This window comes from Trichoplax adhaerens, genomic scaffold (genome assembly GCF_000150275.1).
Source record: "Trichoplax adhaerens TRIADscaffold_2 genomic scaffold, whole genome shotgun sequence".
In the NCBI taxonomy this organism is placed as follows: domain Eukaryota; kingdom Metazoa; phylum Placozoa; class Uniplacotomia; order Trichoplacea; family Trichoplacidae; genus Trichoplax; species Trichoplax adhaerens.
The window spans coordinates 4,106,946-4,134,050 of record NW_002060944.1 but is presented as its reverse complement, the minus strand read 5'-3'; the positions used below and the strand labels follow the sequence as shown (position 1 = coordinate 4,134,050).

Here is a 27,105-nt window from a genome sequence, read left to right as displayed (position 1 = left end):
CTTGTAAGAGCTGCAATGCATCAAAATGCAAACAAGTTTAATATTACTCCAAGCATGTTCTAAAGTAATTTAATGTTAAATTAAGTTAAAACATTCTAAAACTAAGGCCATTTTCCATTGCTAGGGATACTCATCCAGTCTCAATTTGTAGAGGTATCTGTATCATACAGTCCTATTACTCGATGGTTTATCAATCAATCGCCTAACCAGGTGCTGTTGTAGTAGTCCTTAACCCAGTCTGTACCTAGTATACATCCAAGATATCAACTGCTTCTATGGCCAATATATCCTTAGTTTGCAACGTGTCATGATTGATGAATGTACAGTACGCGTACAATACGGTACTGTACAATGTACCGTGCTGAGCGATGAGTACTGTAGAATACTGTACTGTACACTGTAGAATACAGCGTCATTCTGTCCAGCTATCTGTTGGCGATCCTATATACTGTACTACAAAGCAGTGTAATGCATAGTCTTGGTAATAATTACAGTATCAGGCTACAGTATCGAGACCAAAGTATAACTACAAGCTTGCAGCTGCTTTCAGTACTGGACTGCTGCTGAAATGGAAGGTAGTGGTTGGATCAAGATGGTGCTATCGATTTAATTTCAAGTTGGAATTAATTGCGATTATAGAGCAGGCAATCAATCCAAGTCCAAGATATACCGGTAATAATACTATTCTTTCCAAAAATCCAAATTTGTAAGATTTGTGACAGACTACACGAAGATACGTATCACGATATACTCTCATAAAAGAGAAAATGGCAGCCTTGACAGGACAATATAGCTCTCCTTTTGGCAATAATTTCAAGGTAATTTTAATGTCCGATTTGCATATTACCTGAATTATGGTACTTACTGAGTAAAAACTCGTAGGATAAGGATAGAAGTAGTCAAGTACTAAGCTTAAGGCTGTAATGACTGGACAAATGTGCAGTAAATACATACGGTAGTACACCCATTCCTGTTCTAAACAGTGTGCTTGGTGTTCATGATGGCTAATCTTTTTGACATAGACATTAGCAGTGACAGAGTTTAGGCTAGGCGATGGTCTCTATCTTAAACTTTCATTCGCCCAGCAATTTACATTAAAAACTCTTTTCCCATTTTCTATTTGATAAAAGGCTTACGTGATATCTTCGGTAAATAATTCATCCGTTGTAATCAAGTCTGCTATTGTTTCTGTGATATCTTGCTATCTTTTGGCATTAATACCTTCGGTGCAAAAAGTACTCTTGATGGCACCAGGCCGGTGAGTTATAAATATTTTAGACACGGTATTCTTAGTACAGCAGTAGCAAAGGTATTTTGATAGATGCAAGCAGAAAGATATGAGTGATTGTTGTTGTTGTTATGTATTAGTTTCATGATAGTCTAACTGCTAAATTATTATTACAGTAATATATACTGTACAGCATTACTCAAATATCGCTGTTAACAAAGCATGATGCCTTTGTAATTGTAAACTTACAGCTCTCAATTCTGAATGAAAATAAAAATTTTGTTATGGTTTACACTCATATATTCTGTATTGAAAAGCTATATAAAATTATAAAAATAATAAGAATAATAATTTTTACAGTGAAGCTATTATTGACTTGAAGGATTGAAGACGATTGTAATTGTATTTGATTAATTATAGCTTAATTCCACCAAATTTCTCTTTGTGGATGTTAGTTACCGCTGGGTTAACAGAAAACTCTATAGTTAAGGTAAAATTTTTACAGAATTGTGTTTACAATAAATGCTAAAATGTTAATATGCAATAAAATTTTATAGCTCTTGAGATACTACGTATTTAAATAGTATGTGTACACTTTGTGAGAAAATTGGTAGTAATGGTATAGCATTGGAAATTTTGTTATTTCATTTTCGTAAATACAAATTACGTTAATACAAGTTATAATTCCAGCTCTAGATCGTCTTTACACTAGCTTTTAATGGTATTTTTATGCTATAAAGAGTATGCACCTTCTAAAATAGCTTCACACTTGTAGATACGTTTTAGATTCTTATTAGAAATCATGTACTAAACATTGAATAGGATATCATAGTAACTAATTATTCAGTATCTATAGCAATTAATTTAATTAAACTGCAGCTCTTTTAACTTAGTGTGTTATGTTGATTTGTAATTGTTTGCATCAAATGTATAAAATAATTGATATACCCTTAAGTATAATTATCACATTGGCAATGAGACAGTAGTTATAACTATTACTGTATTATCTTCTTTGGTATCTTAGGTTATCATTGATATAGCCGTATTATTAACTGCTGGTAAACTTATTGAACCATCTTGGGGAGCACTTGAGTTTTTGGTAGGATATATTTCAAAGTGCATAACATAATTACTTGTAAAGTACAGTTATGTTATTGCATGATATAGTTTCATATTCGTATATGGTTTCAGTAGTATTTCTGAATATAATCTTTGATAATTTAAGTAACGTTAGATAACTATTCGACTCTAATTCGTATATCTTTTTGAACAGAAATTTATTGGCTTGATCAATGCCACAGTAACTGGTGGTGCCGCTATGACTTATATCATAGCGTATGCAATTAGTAAAAGAAGTGCTTATTTGTATGTGAACTTAAAACGAACATTTTATCTATATGTAGTTTAATTTATAGGTGATATAACTCTAGCGCTTTCATTTCTCGAATTTTATCAACTTTTAAATTAATATCCATGATTGTTCTCAAGATTTACTGGCTTCGGTGGATTGATCGGAACCACTTTTGCCTTATCTGTCGCGCTTAAGCAGTCATACAGCGAAGTTAAAATTATTCCATTAAGAACTTCTTCAGTTAGAGCTAAAGTAAGCAATACTTCTTATATGATATATACAATTTAAAAACATTGTAGGCAAAAATATTTATGACGATAAAAATTTTTGTTTAATGTCTTAACCTATAGCACGTTCCAATTATTCTAATTTGTATCGTGGCATCGTTATCGCTGTTAAAAGTCTTAAATATGTCCGATCTATGCATGGCTTTTTTCGGTTTTCTCAATGGCTGGATATACTTAAGATTTTTGCAGAAGAAAGCCAATGAATCTAAAGGAGATTTTTCCGATGGATTTGCATTTGCTACCTTTTTCCCTGAAGTTATTCAGTAAATTTACATTTTTTACGTGCTTTATGTTAGATAAATTAATAAATTGGTTTGTATCTTTCCGACTACTTTTCTAGGCCACCGATAAAATGGTTTTCAAATAGCTTATTTCTTCTACTCATATCAATGAAGATTTGCCCAAAACAAGTCAGACGTTATAACGTTGGAGGACCGTCTTCAGTGACGATAAGCCTCCCAGGAATCGATCCTGCAGATGCAGAACGGAGAAAGTACGACAACTTCTTACTTTCTATACTAGGATATGTGCTGAGTAGTTCGTAATATTATTATATTAGCTTGTTATGTCCACGAATTTGTGTTTACATATAGTTACTTTATTGACATAGGCAATTAGCTTTGAAGGAATTAGACAAAAGATTAAGTGGAGTAGATCAGTCTGGTAGTTGGCCTTCTTTAGATGAACCTGGAGGTGAAAGTCACGTAGAGGAAGCTACTACCGGTGGCACAATAACGGTAAATGAAGTCAATTCCGAAGGAATAAAAGAAGAATCAACCGATATAGTATAACCTTCCAAGTAGCAATACTTGCATCAATATGAAACTATAAACTCAACTTGCGACGCTATAATATTTTTGTTCATGGAAAAGAAGTGATATATATATATATATATTGTTAATGTGAATTTTAATAAGTATTGAGTTCTCAAGCATATCTATTATGATCTTTTAAGATTGAAAATAAAGGATTTTTAAGTTATTGTGCGTCAGTTTTCTAAAAGATTGTTTCAAATGTTTAAGTTTGGCATCTTGTTAATATGTTATCTTGGCAAAGTCTTCAGTTTGAAGCATCATTAGGCTGGGAAGAGTTACAGACAGTAAAGATTGTAACATTCCGAATTCTTGTGCGTAAGTATAACATCGATACACGTACATTGAGCTTAATCTATATTTTAGTGTTTGAGCGTTTATCTATAAATATTAATACTGCGAATGTATCTGTACATTAATTCCTTCCTTGTAGGCTATAAGTGATCATATATACTCGTACATGATACTATAAATAGATTCGTAGCAGAAAAGTTAAAGTCTGGTCGAGAATCTCAGATCTTTTTATAATAATATAGTACTTAAAATGAAATCAATGATGATCCTTGTTTGAGTTATTTCATTTAATCCTTTGGCAATTCAGGAACTGCATCGTCTTAAAATGTAGCAGTGCGGATGAGTGCATAACATGTTAACGATAGTTGATCAGAGAAGCAGTTGTAATATTAAGTGACCGTTATTTCACGACAAGAAAGCAGTATACAGAATCTGCAGAATTACAAATTACAAACCGTAATTGATAATCAGCTCGTAATAATACCGCATGTACGTAATTACAGTGTTAGAAAAAAATTTGAAGGAAATCGAATCGAACATAAAATGTAAACTTAAAAATACTATTGAATGCTACCGTCCATAATTTGGTTGATATATATTGCAGGAGTTATACTAGCATTAATTGTAATTGTAGTTATACGATATGATACGAATATGATGGTTATGAGCGAATAACACATTAATGCGTATTCGTATATTCCAAAATGCGCTATAAAATTAAGTTCTAAAATTATAACACATCGTCTATACGTTGTAAAGTTTATGCAACAATTAGCAACATATTTATGTAGCAACAAGCGTTATTGAATTCGATTTTGATTGTTAGCTGGTGTCTGAATAATTAAAAGAGTCGTCTTATGAAAGAAGTTACAGCTAAGGCAAAGACTTTTAATACTAAGTAGACGTAGAGGTACTATTACTTGCATAAAGCATTATCTATCTCTGAAACACTACACGTCCATTCTAGAAATCTAGCTGTCTCGATTATTTCTTTAGAAGCGGTATTTCACACCTTGATCGAATTTCATCAAAGGTGTATTCCTTAAGGAGTTTCCCATTTTCAAATACCGGTATTAAAAGATCCTGTTTTAGAAGTTAAAAAAATATTTATTCAACTTGCTAGCTGTCAGCATCGGATATTTCGTTCTAATTTATCACTTCAGGATAGTAGGTTACCTTTGTAGCGTTACCACGTCCTTCTTCGACTGTTTTATAGCCGTCTCTACTACTATATTCTAGCGTAAGGAGGCCTTTTTTAGACTTCTTTCCAGGGTCGTCAATTGGTTGTTTGAATACATTTATCTTTAATTTAATATCGAAAAATTTAATTTACACGTTAGATCGCACAGTAACAAAATACCATCAGCTTGGTCAGAATAAGGAAATTTCTGTATAATCTTAATTGGAAACGTTAACCAATACCTCTTTGCTATCAACGGTAACCATACTACACTTATAAGCACATTTTAGAGTATCTCGATTTAATTTCTGCAGCAAAGCACCTCCACTACCAAACGCTAAGTTATCTGAACTCCAACGCTCTGACTTGAGTTTATTTAAGATTCGTTTTATCATTTCTAGATCAATTCCATCTCCCTACAGCAACAACAATTGGTTCAGGATAACAAAATATATATGAAATATTTTTGATAGTAATATTCACTTTTATTACAGAAAATAAAATCCCCAATCAAAATAGAATATCAAACTTCCTTACCTGAATTATGCGCACAAAAGGAGGTAATGTCTTATAACCTTTCTTATTAATAATTGTTCCAAATGCTTCACCTACATTTTACAGCATATTTCAGTTACAAATCAAAGTTCACGAATTGAAAAATGTAGGAAAAAAATTTTGATATGGTATAATTGTTGATTACCTAGTAGATGTAGCACTTTTGATACGACTTCAGGAGGATCACCAGAATCTGGTCTAACAACAAGCGTACCATCGCGACACTTGAGGAGATTTTTTAACTGCTTACCCCAGAGATTTTCACAAGCATTCCTAAACAAGATGCAATATTAGGATGGAGTTGAGCGTAGCTATTAATCTTTCACTAACAAAAAATTAAGATTATAATTACTATACTTCTGTTAGCATACCAGATGTCATAACTGTCGCTTACACAAGCTATAGTGCCAGTAGGAAACTATCAAGAAAAATTAATATAACATAAATGAACTTTAATTTGATTACAATTATCTAATTATTTTGTGAAAATAATATTATTCTTGTTTAAAAGTTAACCTGTCTGCACATATTTTCAAATGCGTCCTTTTCACCGGACTTTTGCCATGTAGTAATAGTACTAAGAAACACGAATAAATTTGTAATTATCGCTAAACGATTTCTTAATACAAGGAATCGTGACGGCTACCTATGTTCCGCTGCAGGAATAGAAAATCCAGCCATTGGACATCCATAGTACTTCCTAAAACATAATGAGTTAGATTTAGCAAATCTTCAAAGCACACTAGCGTTTTTGCAATTATTTTTTAATAAAAGTAAAGCGCATAAGTTAATAACGGTATCATGATATCGCTATAAAAGTGAGTTAAATATGTACGAGTACGTACATAAAACATTATTTGATAGACTGATATAAGTATTTTTCTAGTGCAACTCACTAAAGTTCTAACCTTGCTGTAAGTATTCCAGCTAAAGTGTCAGTACCTAGAAAATTAACTAAATGGGACATGCCTCCGATACCAGCAGCCTATTCCGTCGATGTTATCAACATTGAAAAGATAATTGCAATGTTGGTACACTTACAAACATAGTAATGGAATAAAATCAAGATTTAGCTTATTGATTTAAAAGTTATGATATACCTCAATTGAAGTTGCACCACGAAAACCAAAATCATGCAATTTAAATGGCAGTCCTTTCATATCATCAGCTGTTTCATGTAAAAACTATCAAATAGGAAATTTCATAAATAGACGGTAGAATGCTATAAAACTATTTTACAATTCACCATCATGTATTAAACTGTTTTGAGGGAGCCATCATAATTAAGTAAGCTTTCAGAATATAACGATAATTATTACCTGAGCAATTACTTCTTTTTGTGCTCTTGAATTGGATGCAACTGTTATTGGATACCAAACTTGCACAAATAAAGTCTTAAATAGCGTTAACGATGTTAATGGAGTAGATAATAAAACGATAATCGATAATACATAAAATATTATGCATAAATGCATGATTTGTAAAAAGTTTTGAAAGGAAAACCAGTTATTTAACGGTGTTAATTCTTAGACTGTACAATTTAAATTCTTACCTCGAGATAATTTGTTAACCAAAAGCAGTTGGGATCCGTATTTTCGACTGTAAACAAAACTATAAGAATAGGATCATATTAATGTAGTGATAACTGTACTGTTTAAAATTGCAATACGTCATCATTAGGAATTACAATACAAAACTGATTTATGATATAACATTGTACAGAATCGAAATAAGTTTAACACTATGCTAGTAATAAGATAGCATAGCCTAGTGATATGTCCTTTCTTACCGTTCTTTTGTGGTAAAACAGTCCCTTCAGGTACGGCTTTTATTTTTATAGGCAATTTACCATCGTGTGCGTCTAAAATATACTGCCATCCTGCATAAAAGTAGCATTGATAAGCATGGCATACAGAAATCCTAATACAGTACTGGTTATTGACACTATGAACTACGAGAAGTGATGAGTAATACGGTCATGTTTAGTGTTTCTATAATTATCGAAATTATGATCAATTATTGCAAGCACATAGTTTAACAATTGTTGAGTTCAAGCTATGTAGATTTTACTTCCAGAATTTATTCTTTTTGATCAAAGGTCAACTAAATAGACCCATACGCATATAAATTAAGGACGATATTGTAAGAAGGTGTGAAGTTAATTTGTATAGTAAAGAAACATTGCCAAAGATTTGCTACTATAATTACAAACTATGAGAAGAATACTACAAATTATCATGGCTATATGCAGACACCATATCCATTGTATTTTTTTTATAGTTTTCAAAGTTGCATACCCGCTTCGTTGAAGGCATCGCTTCTGCCAAAGTGTGCCTTAGAAAATGCTTTAGCTTCGTCAATTTTTTCTTTTGTGACTACTTTTCCAAGTAGTAGGCGCTATATTTATGTTTTTGGAAAGTGAGTTAATTTTTTGCTGTTTCCAATTATTGAAATGATCACATCATGAGGTCATTACGCTGTACTAAGTACTAAGGGTGTAGCTAAGTCAGGATTTTACTATAACTGTATACAAATAAACTTTAAAACTTGTATTGAAATTAATAAATTGTATTAATGCATTTCTAGAATAGGTCATTATCAATGAGTTGATATAGCTAGGTATTGATATTTTACTTTCGTAGTGTTACCGATAACATTAACAGATATAAAATTATTTAGCAATGATGATGAGTAATCCCATTGATTGCACAGAAGGAATAACATCATTAAGAGATAACCTGGTTGAATTACATTGTACAGCACACTGATGTAAGTACACGAAATAAATCTAGATTGAATGTATAAAAATTGCTATAGTTCTAGATTGAATGTAAGTAGAACTTTGTGTATTTACAGTGTTAAGAAAGATGACTTAGTATCAATAGGTATAGATTAACCATAGATTATTTGGTATTGATTGTGATTAAAAAATATACAGTACTACAGATTTATAGAGTATATTCTTGAAAATTGAGACTATGTAATGAAATAAAAGAACGAGATGCTTTGGACTTGTTTACCTTGATAATATATTGTAATCCAAAAAAGACGACATTTTCAAATTTGCCACCACGACTTTCAAAATAAGAATAGACTTTTGTTGTCTTGGGAGGATACTGCTTAAAGTGGGTGAACTGTAAACGATTAAAGTAATAGGTTTAAGGATTAGATCATGATCCATTGAAGATTATCATTGCAGTGTCTAACGATGATAATGCAAAGAATGTACACCAAATTTAAAGGTAATATACGCGTCTAGTATCGGAAAGGTGGGGTACATTATAAAGCTCGATAGTTGAAGTGTCGGATCATGATTAACGACTAATATTATACAGTATCTATATTATGCAAGGGATGGATAATAATTATACTGTACATTCAATTTAAAGTTGAAGTAGAACGCTGTATATTCTAGGGAAGGTACATCATATCAAGGCGGATAATTGGCTATTTTACTACGAAAGGGCAAGAGTCCATTGATGTCAAAGTGGATAACTGCCGGATATCACAAGCTTGTGACTCAAAAAGGTGAATAGCTACCACAGTCTTACTCATCTATTTACAGTATTTATTAATTAATAGTTAATTGCATAGTACAATTCATTACGGTTACTTACAGTTAACACTACAATACAGCAGTAAGTCGTAAGAAACCCTTATTCAGAAGCTCATTAAAGACGTTTTACCTTGTTTCTACAGCAGAGTATATAACGCATCGACATCTTTTTATATAATTATCTACAAGTATTTTAAGTAGCATGAGTGGACTTGTAACCTGAATCGAGCTGGTCTAGCAATATACGGTACTGGGATATTTTAGTCCAATCTCGTAGCCAAGAATATTAATCATTGTTTATTATACTGTATATAATGTAGGACAGTCAATTTTCAATTTAGAATTAATAGTACAGTATAGCATTCTCATCTGGTACTAGAATAGACTGTGGTGAAATTTACTTTCATCCAAGTTATTAAATGAAATGGTAAGAATAGGCTGATAAAAGAAATGTTGGATCATATGTAATAACGGCGTTTTATTCCATACGATGGGGAAACTTTCATTGATAGATCTGATCTATACAAGGTTTGCTGCACTACTATAGACAGACTGGTGAGAGAAATGGTTCTGGCGGCATTCTCATCCAAGTACTTGAGTGAAATTCACTTTTGTCCAATACAACGCTACTTTTAAAGAGAAAGCGAGATAGACCAAGGATGGCAAGCAATGAATTTGTTACAGTCCTGTAGCAACAATCTGCCGGCGTAATTCAGTATTAATGCCAGTAGTTGTAAGCCTGACTACGGGAATTGATTCTCACTACAGTAACGAATAAGATCTCAAAATATGCAAAATATGCAGCCACCTCAAAGTTATTGCATACTCAAGCCATGAACAACATCGGGAAAAAAACATTGCAAGAAAAGAGGACAAGGTTATTTTCCTCTCTTCATTGACATTGCTACTCTTTATGCTATGGTCAACGAGTATAGATAAAGTCAGTCTTTCTACCTTCAAGTCCTTTCAAATTACCTTATAGGAATCGGTTAATAGCAAGAGATTATCGAAGCAAATATCACACATGTTTCCAATGTAGATTGAGAGATTGCAAGTAGATCCTTCCTGTCGACGAGCAGATTTGTTATTATGACTGCAATTTCAGAAGAAATTGATAGAGCGATTTCTTGCCCTCTAGTACTGTGTAATTTACATGTGCTCATATAGAGTTCCAAGCAGACAGAGTACAGTATAGCTTTCATTGACCAAGGTTCGAAACTTCCTATAAAAAGCTTCCTCTCTGTTACAATAGTGTACAGTGCTGTACTACGGTACTCTACTGTACTATAGTGTTGGCATGGGTGGGGCGGGAATCTGTCGGAACCTGCTAATAATGTCGTCAGGAAAGGACCACCAGGAAGTAAAAGGAGAGACGGTTTTACGTCATTTTTTCTTCCTTTTTAGTAGTCCTGTCGCCAGTAGACGCTAAAAAGAGAGAAAGAGAGACGGTTTTACCGCTCTGCAGTGATGCATCCATATTAGATTATAAGGATAGCTCTGTTTGATATAGTTAGGTTACTCTGAATAGATATGATCGTAAAGCTAAAATTAGATGATGGCCAACGGCTATGTTAGAAATTGTTGATGACTAATAGTAGCCAGTTGACTAATTATGGTACAACATTTAGGTGGCTAGAAACACTGTAGTTGTTAAGATGCCCTTCGGAGAAAGACGCTAGACGTTCATAGAAGAGCTGTGATATCTTAATTAAGTAGAATGATTTCGATTGTAGAAGATAATGATGTACTCTTTGAGAAAAGTATTTTATTCGATAACTCATGTGTCTGATTGTAGATTGATCAAGTTGTCTTGAATGGATTGAACGAAATGTACATGAGAGCTGCAGAGATGAGCTCACGAGAGAGAAGAGACTTCACTTCGCTTTGATCTCGGAATACTTTCGATTTTAGACTAGATTCTTGTAGTAATGGATGATTGCTCTACTATTCCTAAAATCTTATAATAAAAAGCCTTTTAGAAAATACCATTTGACTAAGATAGCTATTGCGAGACACTTTTATTACAGTCACTCTTTCTTTTTTCGTAGTCTTGCTTAAAGACTGTTACCGGTTAAGGCCGGCCTAGAGTCTGTCGTAAGACTGTAACTATGCTGCAGCATTTCGCAATGGCCATGACAGTATTCGGGTTCGGGTTGGGCTGAGAAAATAAAAAGTAAGGGTTGGCTAGGTTGCAAGTATCAAGTAGTCGGTTGGGTTCCAAGCATCAAAATTTTCGTATTTGCGAAACGCTGCTGCTACGCTAGATTTACGACATCACTGTGTAGGTGAAGTGGAGGCAGGCCAGCCTTTTCCATACTAATTCCTGGTAAGAAAACTTTTATGAAATGGTTATAATTATACCCTCAAACAAGGCTGTTACAACGATGCAGTTAGCATGCCAAATAGACATGTTTTCCTGTCAGTAGTCAAATTTCCAGCTAGAATTAGTAACCAACCACATTTTCTAGTCATGGATAAAAATTGCCCATACAAAAATATCCATCGCGGAAATGTTGGAGTAGGAATTTGTATGAAACAGATCGGCCTTTCGGCCTGTTTCATACTAATTTCTGGACGTTTCCGCGAAGCATGTTTTTGTATGAACAATTCTTAAAGTGACTAGAAAAGACTAGAATAGAAGTTCGGTTTTCAATTCTAACTGGAAATTTGGCTGCTAACCGTAAAACATGTCTATTTGTCATGCTAACTGCATTGTTGTAATAGCCTTGCACGAGGATATAATTACAACTATTTCATAGAAGTTTTCTTACCAGCATTTACAGAAGTATGAAAAAGGCCGGCCTTTACCGCTGGTGAGAAAACTTCTAAGAAGTGGTTGCAATTACACTGTGCAATCGTTCTGTAACAGTCAAAATGGAGTATGCAGCGCTATAGTTATGTTTTAAGCATATGCCAATTAAAATCATGGTGTGTCTGCCGCGCAATTTGAATAAAAATGATTATAGTTGCCACTGAGTATTTATATTATTAAGGGATATTAACAATTATATATATGACATATATAAATGAGTCGTTCGAAATAAAAAAAAAAGATCGCAGAAGTAACTCTACATGTATTATTGTCGCAAGATTATACGTATGCATTTTAGTTGACTTCCATAATATTATAATAATATATATTGTCGTTTACCGTATAGATAATCGATCATTTTGCAAAATGACCGGGCATTTACAAAATACCCGACTACAGATCAAGGGCAATTTGCAAAATGACCAGGAATTTTACAAAATGCCCGACTACTGCGTCTCTGAATCAAAAGGAATCGCCATAGCAAACTACATTAAATTGAATTTATAGTGTGCCGGTACATTTTTATGAAAAACTGTTGTAATCAAATGTTAGACCAAGCAATAAGTACTCTACATACTGTTTCCACGATATTGATGCCACAGAAAGTTCATATCGGACGAGCTCTACTCACCAAAATGCGAAATAACGAAATTCTTTCTGCTAAAGCAGCCAAATCGGTCAATCTCTATGCGTTTATATTATACGTATATTGACCTTAAATTTTTTCACTTAAATGTGCAGTGCGTTGCTAATGTGATAACAGATAGGAACGACATCTAAATGTTTAGAATATACTCAGAATGTCTCACTTTTGGACTACTACACTTCTTCAGTAATCTTAAAAATTCGGGTGGACTTGCAATCACAAAAATAGAATAAAACATCCATAGGATTATTTTAAGTTGAAAGGAGCAATAAAATCGATTATACAATACCCTGGATACGAGTATACAGTACAGCAAAGACGCGTTTATAATGTTGGAAATTTTCTCTTAATGTCCTAAAATAGAAGGTTATATCCGAAACACGAGGCAGAAGACGGTTTATCAATAGTTTTATTTTGAGTTTAATAATTTTTATAATTATATCCTCTATCGTGTAAGTTTTCAGCTTAAAATTATCTTAATTGGTATCATCAATTTTCTGATTAGAGGTTTGACTCTATTTATTGAAAAGGCAAACTTATTAATTAAATTGGATAATAATTCACGTTAAATAGATAGCATTAAATTAAATGTTATAGTGTTAGCACAGCATTGTAAAATAAAATATCTTTCTGGCCATTTCAAGTTCATATTAACTAGAAGGTATTTTGTTCCCATGTTATTTTCTAATATGATTGACGTAGTACTGCTGTAGAATAATATTGTAACAGAATGTACATCAGTTGATCTCTTAGCAATAGTGAACAACAGCTCTTCAAAAACTGACCTATTCTGTAATCTAAATCTTTTTTTGATTGTCCGACAAATTTATTGCTCGAAATCGACACGATTAGCAGCAAAAATTTGACATTTACTGGCATCTTGTTGACATACTGTATTGATTTGATAATTTTTTCTAATATTATCAACGAAGCCATATCATATTAACTAATTAGCACTATAAATACTTTTGTACATTTCAAATAATGTATTAGAATAATTAGAAAATTGCAGTATATCCTTTTATTATCTATAGAAATACTAAAGATATATCATCAATTAGTACCAATATGGACGGATAATTTCCCAGCTTTAGATAGAAAAACCGTCTGCAACTGGATGAAAAGAGCATATTTTGAGTCATGATACTAATACGTCATTGTTACGGCCATAACTAATTTATGTAGTTATAGGATCAAGAATAACTATCAAGGGTAAAGTAATAACCATCATTTAATATGGTGCTGAATAACTACTGTTAGAGACTTCAGTTGGAGGCGGAGGCAATTTTCTAGCACTTTCTAATATTTGCCGCTTTACTTCGATAGGTGTGACATAATCGTCATTATCATCAGCAGAAATGGCTACATCAGCACTGGACCGCAACAATCGATATTTCGTTTCTTCTCGCCTTTTCATGATGACAACTGCAGTTGCTCCAACTCCAAGTATAATGAAAACCATAACCGATATGACTACTATTAATATAGGATTCATTTGAAGCGAGCTAAATGTAATAACAACATGATTATTGAGGCTGCTCTGGTTGTTTGCTGTTGTATTATCTGGAAATGCTGTTTGGAATAGAGGTGATTCTGTTGTGGGTGGTATATATTCTTCGGTAAGATTTCCATTAATGTAGATGCCAGATATTGGTGTCATTTGATAGACTGGAAGTTGCCAATACCATCCGCTCTTGACTTTGACATTTAGTTTTGCGATATCACTATGGAGTGTTTCAGGTACATTAGAATCACCATTAAACGGATGTTCAGTCAGGGTGAAGGAAATTGTATTCTAATAAATTAACAATCATAAGTATTAAAGTTAGTAATGATGAATAGACTGTTGATGATCATTTAGTTTAAGCAATAATCGTAACGATAACTACTCCAAATGTCATTATCGACTTTATCAGTGATCCATGTAAAATTACATTGATGTATACTGCTACAATCGAATGATATCAACGAACATCAAAATATCGTCATGTAGTGCAATCCCATGTACAAATATTCAGACAACTTACGTCAGTAATAGCGGTTTCAGTTATACGATGGATTGCCGATAGACCAATAGTTTGGTTAACTTTCTCAAAAAGTGTTGTTTTTACTTGATTTAGTTCACTTGCTGTCATATTATCAAAAGCGACACCCAGGAATTCTAACAAAACCAACTCGCTAGATTAAGCAAAGATACAAGAAATTAGAATTATATAATGTTTTACAATCTCTGATCAATGATAGCATCTAAATATACCTCGGTAGATATTCAGACCAGAATGCTTTATCAACAAACATCCTACGAACAATTTTCTTCGATTCGAGATAGGTTAAATAAAAACCCTGCTGCACTGTTTTCCCGATATAGCTAACTTCTTCAAAGAGTGATTTTTCAACATCTATATCCTCATACAATGCAAAGGTGATTCCGTTCTGTAAGCGTTGAGAGGACATTATTAGTCGGATAAAAAGCAATTTTTAGTGATAAAATAAAACAGAATAGAGGTATTAACGGTTGAATCTAGAGTACTTCTTTATTAGTCAATAGGATAAGCGGTTATGAACAATGAGGATAGGTAAAAAGTAATAGGAAAACAAATCTATGTAGTTTTTAATGAGACTCTATTAGAGGTATAAAAATTTTCATTACTATTTTTTGAGACTCTTGCATTGACTAAGCTGATAAATTAGTTTTTAATAGCCAAGCAAGACACAATTATTAATAAATGTAATAAATTAAAAGAGAAGTAGGATAATTGAGCTATTTGACTTATTAACAAGACTTTACTGAAGGTATCACAGTTTTCAGAGCTATTTTCTGAGACTCTTACATTGACTAAGGTGATATTTTAATCCTTTTTTAGCCAAGCAAGAAGCAATTATTATTAAATGCGATAAAGTAAGAGAATAGTTCATAGCAATTTTCAGGGATTCTTACATTGAGTAAAGTGACATTTGTAAATTTGGCACTGCTATTAGTAAGGAAACGTTCTTGCAGCTCGAGCAGAATCGAGTGCTTGATAGAATTCTGCTGTAGTTGGCTATAATCTAATAAATTAGCAGCTGGCAACTCAAATCGTATCAAAGACCTGCAAAATAAGATTAAATGCATGAGAGAACTGGCACTCAAATTTTTATATCTCAAGGATCCATATCGTAATATTCGTATTCAATGCATCAATATCATGCTTTACAAATTGAAAGTGGACCAATTGACGCTCAGAGTCCACATACTAAAGCGTTATTTATTATCCATTTTTGATATTTAAATTTTGCTTTATAGCCATAAAGATTAGAAAATGCGCATATCAAACCTAAAACGCAGTCATTACCTTGGCACGTGCTCTGCTTGAAATATATCATCAGAGTAAAACTTGCGGACAAGCGCGTTTGATTTTGGTAAATAAATCGTAAATCCTACGATAACTAATTTTTTAATATCTTCTATAGCTTTCTTATTTTCAGCATCGTTTTCTATATCTGCCATCAACATGAAGGTGATATTACTCTAAAAATATAGAAAAAGTAAGACTCATCTGGCGAGTTGTCATCTTGAGGAGTTAATATCACTTCTACGTTATATGATAGAATTAAGATATTTCTGGATACGTAATTATAAATACTAAAATAATTTCTTTACCGCTTGTATTAAGTAGAGGAGCAAATTGATCACTTACATTATAGATGGTAACACCACCAATCATGCGTTGCTTCGTATTTATTCCAATTGTTTGTTGAAGACTTTCCATTAAACGTTGGCTAACGATACTTTTATCTCCGGTACTGAGTGAGCTTAAGTAGATTGGCGGTAGTGTTAGCACCATAACGGACCTATTTAAAAAAATGACGAAATCATTGTATCATTCAATACATTAGCATAGTGCTTAATATTTCAAGAAATTGCTGAATCAAGCTTTCATTAATATAAATTTAATCAAGATTTTAACCATATCCTACTAAAGAAGTACTCACTTTTTCATATAACTTGCTTGGACTGTGCCATTCTGTATCATTTCAGTTACATATGTCATCGAATTATTGGATAATTGGAGGGTAAGCTTGTTTTCTACACTTAGACTAATAGCTTCAACATCGGTATCCATAAATGACTGATTGTAGTAATGCAATCCATTGACATAGAACGTAGCGTTTCTCTACGGTAAAATTTCGTAAAAGTTATTAATTTTACTTACGGCTATATTTAGTGTAGCAATGTGTATGACGAAAAACGGGTTTACAATTTGAAAATCGGTATGAATAATTTATTGTATACTCAGATATACCAAAATGCATTATATATTGTGAGCTAATCTACTGTACTTGCTTAGCATTGTATTATTATGATATTATAATTTATAGGATTACTGAAAAAACGGCTATTAAATTTTAGTTTCTGCGGCATCACGATCGATTCTTAGTAAAGCATTTTGATTTAATATCTCTTGTAAGCCATACCCCCGATAATGAGAATTTGGCCAATTTGTTCTCTAATCCTCTTCCTGTATGTGTCTTCATTGCTTGCTTTATGCTGTTGAAAAGAATTTCATTACTCCACATAACTGGCACTTTGAGTGCTAAGGCAAAAGTGATTGGGGTACTAAAACAACAATGGATGAGGGAATAGAGTTAAATCTTCTTACAATATTACACAACAAGGTTGTCTTCTAGTCTTAGCAAATTTTTCCATGCTTATTTATGAAAGGGCTAAAGATGAATAAATCAAATAGTTTAAATTTACCTTGGAACATAGATTGCCAGTAACTCAGCTTGTGAGTAAAGCTTTGTGGCAATAATAGTACAATTATTTGAAGGCAGATCAATTTCTAATTTGCTTTTGACACCATAAATTAAATCTTGTTTTGCAATATCCGACCAATTTCGAAAGTGTACATTTTCATATACATTAAATATGATTTGATTCTAATAAGATATTTCACCGATTGGAATAATTAATAATTATGTAGATTGTGAGATAAACCGAGGTACAGTTTTGTGAGCTCGCATTGATATATACAGTATTTGTAGCTTATACATGACTATCTTAGTACAAGTAGATCTGTTTAATTGAGTGATGATTACCGCAGATAGTCTTTTACTACATCACTAGGTTATTGATTTACCTGCCACATGATGGTGCTATTTGGTTTAACGGTTCCACCATTGTCGAGAACGTGGTCTAACTTTTTATCAATTGCCAGTTGGATTGCACTGATATCTGTAAGATTGATACCATTCAAATTCTGACAAGTGAAGGTAAACGAAAATCCAATGCTGCAAGTAAAATTATCCATATTAGAAAATTTTTTGATTAATGTCCTTTAAATTAGGTGACTATTAAATCTCAGTCTAGCAATAAAATGTAACCATAGGAATTATTAGACATTTTTACCTATTCAGATATTCTGCTTTCAGTACTCTGTTGGAATAATATCGGTATACTGGAACTGTTTTATTCTGTGGTAATTGTATAAGCAATTTCTTCTTAATACTCTGAGCTAAAGTATTCGTCTCTTGCTGTAGACTTGGTAAATTCGCGCTACCTGTACCTCGCAATATAAAATCAAATCTACCCTACATTTGCAAACGGGGAGAGATATAGCGTTGCATTAGGTAAAATACGACATTGTGTTATACTGCCGCATATTGATGTAACTAGAAGACTGCAAGTATGTTAAATTTCTTAATTAGAGATTACTTACATCAGCCGTAAGATTTGATTTTAAAATTCGGTTGATCATATTATCGGATAAAATCTTATTCATTTGTGTAATAATATCAGTTTCCATTTCTTTACTCTCATATATATCGAGAGATTTGGTAATATAACTTGGGAATTGCATGATCATAGGTATTCTGATATTAAAGTAATGAAAATAGCATACAGTTATTTTTATCGTTCAAAATGATTAATTTCTGTATTAAAAAGAGCATCTTTAAACAGTTCAAAATGCATCTACTTTAGTTGAATGTTAAATTAAATAGGAATAAGCAATTTACCTAGGAATGTATTGCGATTGCATAAGGTTATCAGAATAGAGAGCATTTAATCGTGGTATATCATCGATTAAATGAGTAAATTTTCCGTCTGCAACCCCATTTGATAAGAAACTTAAATCGTAAATTTTGATGCTTCCTTCATTCCAGACTTCACGGAGTAGATGAAATTTTATTTTATCCTATAAATAAATTACGAATTAAAAGACCTCTTAAGCTTTATTTTGGTTTTCGATGGTTAGGATTAATCATGTAGAATCACCACACAATTCAGTGTCTGTTTACCAAGGAATATATAACATCCTGAACAAAGTTAATGCTATCACCATTATAGATCTTTTGAACAATAGATAATAATTTCTTGGAGATGGCGTTCATTCGTGTTTCTTGAAAGTTACCAAAATATATTCGAGGGAAATGTAGGGACAAAGGTTGACTAAATCAAATCAAATTAAAATTGAACTGATGCATCAATTCAATCTCTCTAATTTTGTTAATATCATGTTCACGTTAAACACTGAGTGCGAGCTCATTAATCTATTTTTTAAGTAATAAAAATCATAATATCTCGAAAATTAGGATAAAGCTTAGGTAAAATAAATAATAACACTTTAACTATGCAATATGTTCCTTACAATGGTGAATATTCAGCGATAACCCTGAATTCTTGAAACAATCGAACAACATAAGCGTAATGATTATCCAATTTTTGAATATATAATCCTCTGTTAACTGAAGCTCTAATTTTTTCAATTTCTTGCGATATAGGATACCATTTTTGAATCAGTTGACCCGCTAACTGGCAGCCAAAATGGCTCTATAATTAATTTATTATAGTAACGTAAGAAAATGAAATTACATTTTTTGTATTATCTTAAATTAGTATTACTGTTGCAGTTGTCTATTTTTTAACATAATTTTTATAAGTTACCTTAACCATGCTAATATCCTTTAGCCTATTTTTAAGACTGGTTTGTAATATATCTTCTAAACTGACTATGACTCTTTCAGAAAACAATCTTGAGTCATTGCTGTCCATATTCATATGGGAGAAGGTTAGATTCAATAGCATGCTAAATATGAATGAAAATAGGATTAATCTTCAGTATTGATGTAAGATTTTATGTGTAGCATTTTGTTACTAAATATACAGTCTATAGTAAGATTTACTTTAAGTAATCGTAAAAATAGTATAGAATTTGCTTAGAACAGGTTAACGAATGATTGCTGTTCCTGACACTTACGAGGGTACTATCAACTTGACTCGAAAGCCATCATTTATATATAACTTTTGTGCAATAATTCCAGCTTCGTCAGTTGTATTCAGGACTATCTGACCAGTTTTAGTGGCTTCTTCTAATCGTATCTCTTCATCTCTGAATGAATAGAGATCATTGATGATACCGCCAACCAAGGTAAATGTAACACCCTGTATGCGATTTATTCATATAATATTAAAGATTATGATGAAAACGCATTATGGCCAATTTTATGACATATCTAACCTCATCTACTATTCGTAGATTCTTCACATTGGAAGCAACTGATGCGTTAAATAATTCACTCAGGAGTGGAATAACTTGATTTGAAATTTCAGCCCTTTCTGGCATAGAAAAGTTTGACATATTTCGGGACATTTGGAATGTCACGTTAATCCTGTATTGTAAGATAAAATTAAGCTAAGTATTTAGCTGCTTTGTTCCATATCATAGTTGTCAAAAAAAGCAAGTGCCGCAAATATCTATCATAATTATGCTAAAATTGAAGTTTTCTTTCAATATAGCATAAATTAATTACTTAAACCATAGACGCTGCAAATACTTTGAAATATCAAGTATTAGTCTAAAAATTAACTTGCGCGATTACTGAACATTTTTAGGTACTAAAATACTATAAATTCGCTATCTAAAATATGATGCAAGCGGCGGAAGTTTTATATTAAATGTTAACTCGGCTGTAGACGATTCTAATGTCTATCGAGCTTTCACTAGTATAAGTTTCACCCAAAGTATTGAAAATATCCAAGTTTCAATTTTGATAAGACCATATGGAAGACTGTAATACAGTAAGTTTTTCTCAGACCTTCTGCAGATATAATTATTTATCGGAAGTACAAGTAGAAACCGGTACTTTAAGTATTAAATTCTATTAAACAATGTTGATAGCTGTTGTAGTACTTAAAAACATTACAAGGTAATAAGTAACCTAGAATTTTAAAATAGAGATGATGCAAAAATAATCTAATATTAATGATAATAAATAAGAGTGGGAAGAAATCTAAATGGTAGATACGATTATTAAAAAGCTTTAGATAACTACGATAGTTTTCAAATTTTCTCCTGATATAAATTTAACTACCTAACACAGACGCAGAAAGAGATATCTAAATATTAGAAATAATTCTACACATTTTTCTAGGTATAACTTTGCTACCCAAAAAGGTAGGCGTAGAGAAAATATGTAAGTAATAGATTGTAATTAAAAGCTCTTAGATGGACATCATGATTTCGAGACTATTTGCAGACATAAACGTAACTAACCAAAATCAAGACGCAGATATAGATATCTAAGTATGTGATAGGAATTTATCGATAACGACGACAGCCGTTGATAACCTACGTTGGGACGAAAGTTTCAGTTAGATTGCCATTGATATAAAGTCGATGAATTTTTAAGGACTTGTGCAAAGTAAGTAGATCTATGGATATCCCATTGCGGATAGCTTGTTGAAGCGATTTTACTTCTGCCTCGATTTGGTCTTTACTTTTAGATTTAATGACAGCTAACATGAAAGAAGACTACAACAGGATACAAGAGATAAACTGTTATTGATATAATCATCTACTTACTGCTTTTTCTGATCCGCGTAAATACTAAAGGTAACGATAATAAATTATAATAGTAACACATACGCTTTCCAATCGACGTTGCAAAATTCTTGATTGAAATGTTGTTCTCGTTATAGCCTCGATAAATCTAAGAAATTCAATCTTGACGGTATCTTGGTTGTATTCAGAGAAATCTTGTGGCTTAAATGTAATATTTATTTTCAAGCTATCGAATCATGAAGTAAAGGTTTACGAGTCAATGAAATACTCTAACAATTTGCTACGAATATAAGATAATTCTTTTGAAATTACGAGAATTGAAACTCGTTCTATAAAGAATAAGGTATAGAATCTTCGCTATTTTTAGATAGGACGCTGTTTAACATTATTCTTAAGCAATCTATTCTAGTTATACACATGTTAGATATTAACGCATAAAATCATACCATAGTTAATTGATACTTAGTTCAGACTTACTGGCCTGTTGTGCAAATATTTTCCATATGTGCCAATTTCCTATTATAATAATTGATATAAACTTGGCTGTTGTTAATTGCTTGGGAGATATTGCTAGTTAAATATCCTGGATTTGGTGTCACATCGGAGCCCAAAATAGTATAGAAAACTTGGCCAGCCTTTAATTTTAAAAGTAAGAATTCAGTATGGCTATATTATGTGTTATTATAGAACTAAAATTTACTTTTATATAGAAATTATGTTTTGACTGTAATTAAGATAAAGATTTTATACTTTTACAGCTTCTTGACAGCATCAGATAACAGAAAATTGAAGAATAGCTCTACACTATCTCGGCTGTAGAAGCCGTAATAATAATGCAAGCTCTATCCTATTAATTTTAAATTCCGGGCAACGAATAGAATGCTACTTCTTTCCCTATAGTAAAACATTGCATGCTTTATCAATACTCAAACTTACGGTAGTAAATCGAATGTTCCATATCAATTTTGGATTGATATTACCAATGAATGCATTAAGACTTTGGACAACTGATGTTCTAAGCTTATCTCTTTCGAAAGCATCTAGTAATAGAGGATTCTCACCAAAAATACAAAATGATCCGCTAGAACTGATGTAGGAGAGAAAGAAATAGCATTAATACTTAGTAAAGAGTTGTTAAAGCGTCCTTGCGTGGCATTTTTACCTTGTATTAGTTAAACAAAATGTAGAACAAGCTGGCACTTTCTGATTTCCACACCATTTACACGATGATTTAATCAAGCAGAGCTCTTCATTAGCTCTTCATAAAATCAGAGATGTCAATGCAGAAACAAATCAAGTCCATAAAAGTACTATCTGACAAAATTAATATCAAAGGGAAATATAACAGAATATCTTCATGACATGAAATTGACTTACGCTATTTCGCATGCCCTATCGCATTGGTTAGCGGTATTAATTAATCGAGTAGCAGTATTATAGGTTGCATTTTTATAGGGCAAATAAACTAGAATATCAAAAATGATTCCGTTAGACTTTACAACTGATTTGATCATTCTGTTTCAATTTTCTACGCTAGCGAATATTGTTATCCATAACGACATAATGTCTTTACAGTATACGCAGTACACTTACTTGGACAGACAACGGATGCATTGCTAGTCGTCTTAAGAGTACAAGGATCATGCCCAAGCGGGCAAGAACAAGGGCACTGAGAAAATATTAATTAAGGGGTAGTATAAGTCAGTTCTTGTGCAATTAGGAGAGGAAAGAGCAATCTGACATAATTACGAGTTATTAAATGCCTTCAACCAAGAGTTACTTTTATCGTACAATCTTTATGCACCGAAGCGGTAAGATGAATATTACTTTCCGCTAAGTATACTAACCTGACATATCGAAGTTATTCCGTTGCAGTTAGAGCACGTCTTATTACTATTACAGCTACAAGTACTCTAGAAGTATTTTATAAAAGTGAATTTCAAAGCATTGGTGAATTGATAAAAATTAGAGCTCCCTTTTATGTTAGGAGCCAAAAATTAAAGAAAATTGGATGCGACGTTACATTAGAAACCTACCTCAAATTCTGGAGGTGGGCTATTAAAATTACATGATCGTGCCGATTGTGGTCTAACCAATAGGTAGAAATCTCCGTAAGGAACTGATGCTAAAGCAAAACTATAACATGGATTGCTGACATCAGGATTGATTATGGTGAAGTTTTTCAGCGAATAGAATAAATGTGCTTTATCATGCTCAAAGTCTCGGCAGTAGGTTCCCTATACGCAAATGATATAAACGAGTGCATTAGAGTTATTCTGCTAGAGATATTCAATTTTACCCGATATAGCTGTTCCATGATAACATTGTTAAGAAATACCTCAAGAACTGAAGATTTGCTAACTAAATAAGCGGTGAGCCAAGGAAATTTTTGACTAATATGTTCCTTCTTTTGCGCAGCTTTGTTATTAAAGTCAGCAATAATATACCTAGTCAAGAGTAAGATATGAAAAATCATAATTACTAATAGATGGTTTTACAGATTCTCATTTAGTAACGCTAATAACGCTCAAAATGCGCCATATCGACGAATTTTTATTTACCCTAATTTATCCAAAATATAGCAATCGTTATCGGAAAGAACACATTGTGGAGCCTACAATAACAGAAATCAACATTTTAGATCATGGTGTCAACTTGATTTAGTAAAATATATATTAGCACATATCGCAATAATTTGACGAATACATCGCTATGCTGAACATTTCAACATTATCGATTCATTTAGCGGCTGATCTAGGTAAAATAGTCTACGTTTTTCTTTGCTAGACGTTCAGAAATCATTTCTCACCCCAGTTATTAACACATTACGAAAGTGGCCAAAAGTTACATCCATGCCAGCAACACCAACAGGTACTTCACCTTTGCCAGGATGGTAATGATCTTTTCTGTAAGAATATATATGGTATTTTTATGGCCATAGAACCCTCTTAAATCATATATTAAACAAGTTAAGAGATAAAACTAGCACTCTATACCTTCCTTGATAGATAGTTTTACTAACAGTAACATAACCATTCCAAGCTTTATCATTTTCGCTAAACGGTGATGATACAGTAATCTTGGAGTAGCTCTTTAATGATCTGTGATACCAACTATCAAGCCTCGGATCATATTCCATATTCGCTTCTACACCAGGAAATATACGGAATACTCCACTTTCAGTTGCCATATATCTAGGAAAATTGAGTAAAGTTACCAAGCTATCAATAAAATTTTGAAGGACTTCAAAGTAATGATGTAAATATCGATTTCGCATAATATATTATGAGCACTCTTGATTATGACCCAATACAACTTGTTTTACTTAATAAAATATCGCATTGCTAACGCAGCAGATATTAGTTACGTGGAGTTCAAAATTATATGGATTATCCCTTAATTTATTTTAAGTAGTAATATAACAACATAAATGTATAATATGAAGTAAAACAGTAAAAGAAAAATAAAAAGAGAAAGAGTTGCTCACATACTAATATATATGTTAATATCAGTATTATTACTACTTAAAAATGATAACTATGACGTACTGTACCTAAATATAACTCCATTTTCCTCACTATACTTTTTATTTTTCAGCCATGTTGGAATGATATGGGCAGTAGTAATAACATCTGGCTTAACATCTGAATTGATGACTACAGTAGGAAGTTAGTGGAACAAGATGACCAAGATTTTAATTGCAATCTTAGCTTATGATTACGAAATTTAATTTACCTGATTATGCAGAGTATTAAAGACTTTATAACCTACTTGTATTGGTATTGTTAGTTGCATTGCTATTCAAATATTGTTGAATATTTAATTTCAGCCTTTCTGTTTCACCATAGACGATATAGCTTAGTGGGAGCACGAAACTACCAGGAGCCAGCTAGTCATAATGATTGTTTTGTAAAGATGGTAAAGACGGAATTTAATATCGTGAAGTTAATTATTTCTTATCTTGCAAATGGAATACCTTAGATAATCAATTTGTAGAGATCTCAGATTGGATGAATAGATATTACCTTAACGGTTGAATTATTAGGAGAGAGTGCTATCGTGTTTAGCAGGCAAATATTGATTCCATTAGCAATGGATTCATTATCCAAATTGTGATAATTAGCTGGCTCATCAAATGACTGCCAATACACCTTAGGGATGAAATAATTCATGTTAATATTAGGATTGTTTTATAGCATAAAAACGCTCATTCATTGAATATCTACAACTGTTAATAGTCAAAGTGTTAGATATTTTATGCATTACGGAACCGTAGATATTTAAAATGCGATAACAAAGTCTATATAGCGTAGAATTGGGAAGGTTCTAGATGTGACATTAACATTAAAATTTGTCATTTCACTCACGTTTTGGGCTTTATTTTGAACGTAATCTTCTATTGGAAATACGCCCACAACAATAAATGGGGACTTTGGTATTGGGCGCCAGACATAGGTAAGATTCTTAAATAATACTTGGCTACCATCAGCCGGATCTTTACCATTTGCAAGATAAAGGGGTGCCTGATATAAAAAATGACATTGATACATAGTTTTTGGATAGACATGTTACTACATTTTCTAAATCATTAGAATTATTGCAGCTTTATATTTAATCATGAATAGCGTAGCACATCATCTTACTAATAATTGTTAAAATAATTGTTAAAATAATTGGGATAATTTGGGAATAACTTGTAAAAGCCACTCAAATTAACAAAAGTTTAATAACTTACAAATACTGAAATTTCTCCTCCTTCTCCATCTAAAATCGTATTGATCCCAGCTACTTGAATAAATTCTGGTTCCATCGTTTCCAATTGCAAAATACTAGGCATAGGATTGGTTTTCGTTGCATAGGCTTGTTTAGGATGTATCAATAGTCGACCTTTTATTTTAAAATTTCAAGCTAAGAGTTATTATAATTATCTCATGTTGTCAATAGATTTATTTTAAGAAGCGTTCGAGTTAGTAATTGGATTTTCAACATTTTCTTTGTAACTATAGCTCATAAGATTAGCTAATTTTACCTTGCTTATCGATTAGGAAAGCATATGAATATTTCCCATAGCGAAAGTAGGGAAGTCTTTGGAATAATTCGATGAGTGATACATCACTTGCAACTACTCCTATCAATTCATTGGAGTCGTAGCAAGCTATGGACATCGTAAAAAATAATCCGGATCCTGTACATGAAAGTAATTAATAATTATGTAAGTGCATACTACTCGTTTATAGAAAATCTTGTAGCTGTAGTATCTGAATTATAAGAGAATATTCATTAAAATCTTTTACCTAAGGTTATATCGTAATAAGGAACAGTATATTGAATATCGATAGAATATTCCCGTAAGTTCATGTAATATGTTCCCATCTGATTTCTTAATCGATGGCCAGAGTAGTCCATTAGATAAGTCATAGTACCGTTGGGTCCATAGGGCTTTGGATACTTTGCGTAATATATAGAAGACTTATTTAGAACACTATCTAAAGCATAATATTATAGATATGTTATCTTTACACACTTTGATAGGATTTCCCCATGAAAAATCGTGGTTTTGAG

The 27,105-nt window shown here is 32.4% G+C and overlaps 3 protein-coding genes across 3 annotated transcripts; 1 reads left to right on the top strand and 2 right to left on the bottom strand.

Annotated features, from left to right (window-relative positions):
* Nucleotides 1-767: 767 nt before the first annotated feature.
* Nucleotides 768-3,133, top strand: TRIADDRAFT_53366 (uncharacterized protein; the record flags this gene model as incomplete). The annotated part of the gene is made up of 7 exons (XM_002109910.1): nt 768-818; nt 1,131-1,258; nt 1,649-1,718; nt 2,253-2,327; nt 2,502-2,563; nt 2,717-2,831; nt 2,930-3,133. The coding sequence occupies 7 exons, from the start codon at nt 768-770 to the stop codon at nt 3,131-3,133; spliced, it is 705 nt and encodes a 234-aa protein (XP_002109946.1).
* A 1,823-nt stretch (nt 3,134-4,956) lies between these two features.
* TRIADDRAFT_20412 (uncharacterized protein) lies at nt 4,957-10,289 on the bottom strand (the record flags this gene model as incomplete). Its single annotated transcript, XM_002109351.1, has 16 exons — nt 4,957-5,055; nt 5,149-5,274; nt 5,395-5,568; nt 5,690-5,760; nt 5,853-5,980; nt 6,079-6,125; nt 6,224-6,284; nt 6,354-6,407; nt 6,616-6,692; nt 6,808-6,891; nt 7,027-7,101; nt 7,260-7,318; nt 7,497-7,586; nt 8,005-8,104; nt 8,728-8,841; nt 10,239-10,289. The coding sequence occupies 16 exons, from the start codon at nt 10,287-10,289 to the stop codon at nt 4,957-4,959; spliced, it is 1,410 nt and encodes a 469-aa protein (XP_002109387.1).
* Nucleotides 10,290-13,952: 3,663 nt separating this feature from the next.
* On the bottom strand, nt 13,953-26,961 carry TRIADDRAFT_53364 (uncharacterized protein; the record flags this gene model as incomplete). The annotated part of the gene is made up of 39 exons (XM_002109350.1): nt 13,953-14,516; nt 14,749-14,899; nt 14,979-15,154; nt 15,660-15,810; nt 16,054-16,229; nt 16,399-16,552; nt 16,694-16,875; nt 17,177-17,318; nt 17,460-17,641; nt 17,842-17,992; nt 18,111-18,292; nt 18,421-18,574; nt 18,719-18,897; nt 19,001-19,151; nt 19,351-19,532; nt 19,647-19,788; nt 19,960-20,144; nt 20,221-20,371; nt 21,335-21,513; nt 21,565-21,588; nt 21,628-21,769; nt 22,021-22,178; nt 22,480-22,630; nt 22,706-22,801; nt 22,921-23,008; nt 23,137-23,212; nt 23,391-23,456; nt 23,580-23,780; nt 23,882-23,990; nt 24,105-24,157; nt 24,353-24,449; nt 24,540-24,737; nt 25,097-25,199; nt 25,315-25,432; nt 25,569-25,694; nt 25,911-26,066; nt 26,279-26,430; nt 26,573-26,728; nt 26,838-26,961. The coding sequence occupies 39 exons, from the start codon at nt 26,959-26,961 to the stop codon at nt 13,953-13,955; spliced, it is 5,928 nt and encodes a 1,975-aa protein (XP_002109386.1).
* Between the last annotated feature and the right edge of the window lie 144 nt (nt 26,962-27,105).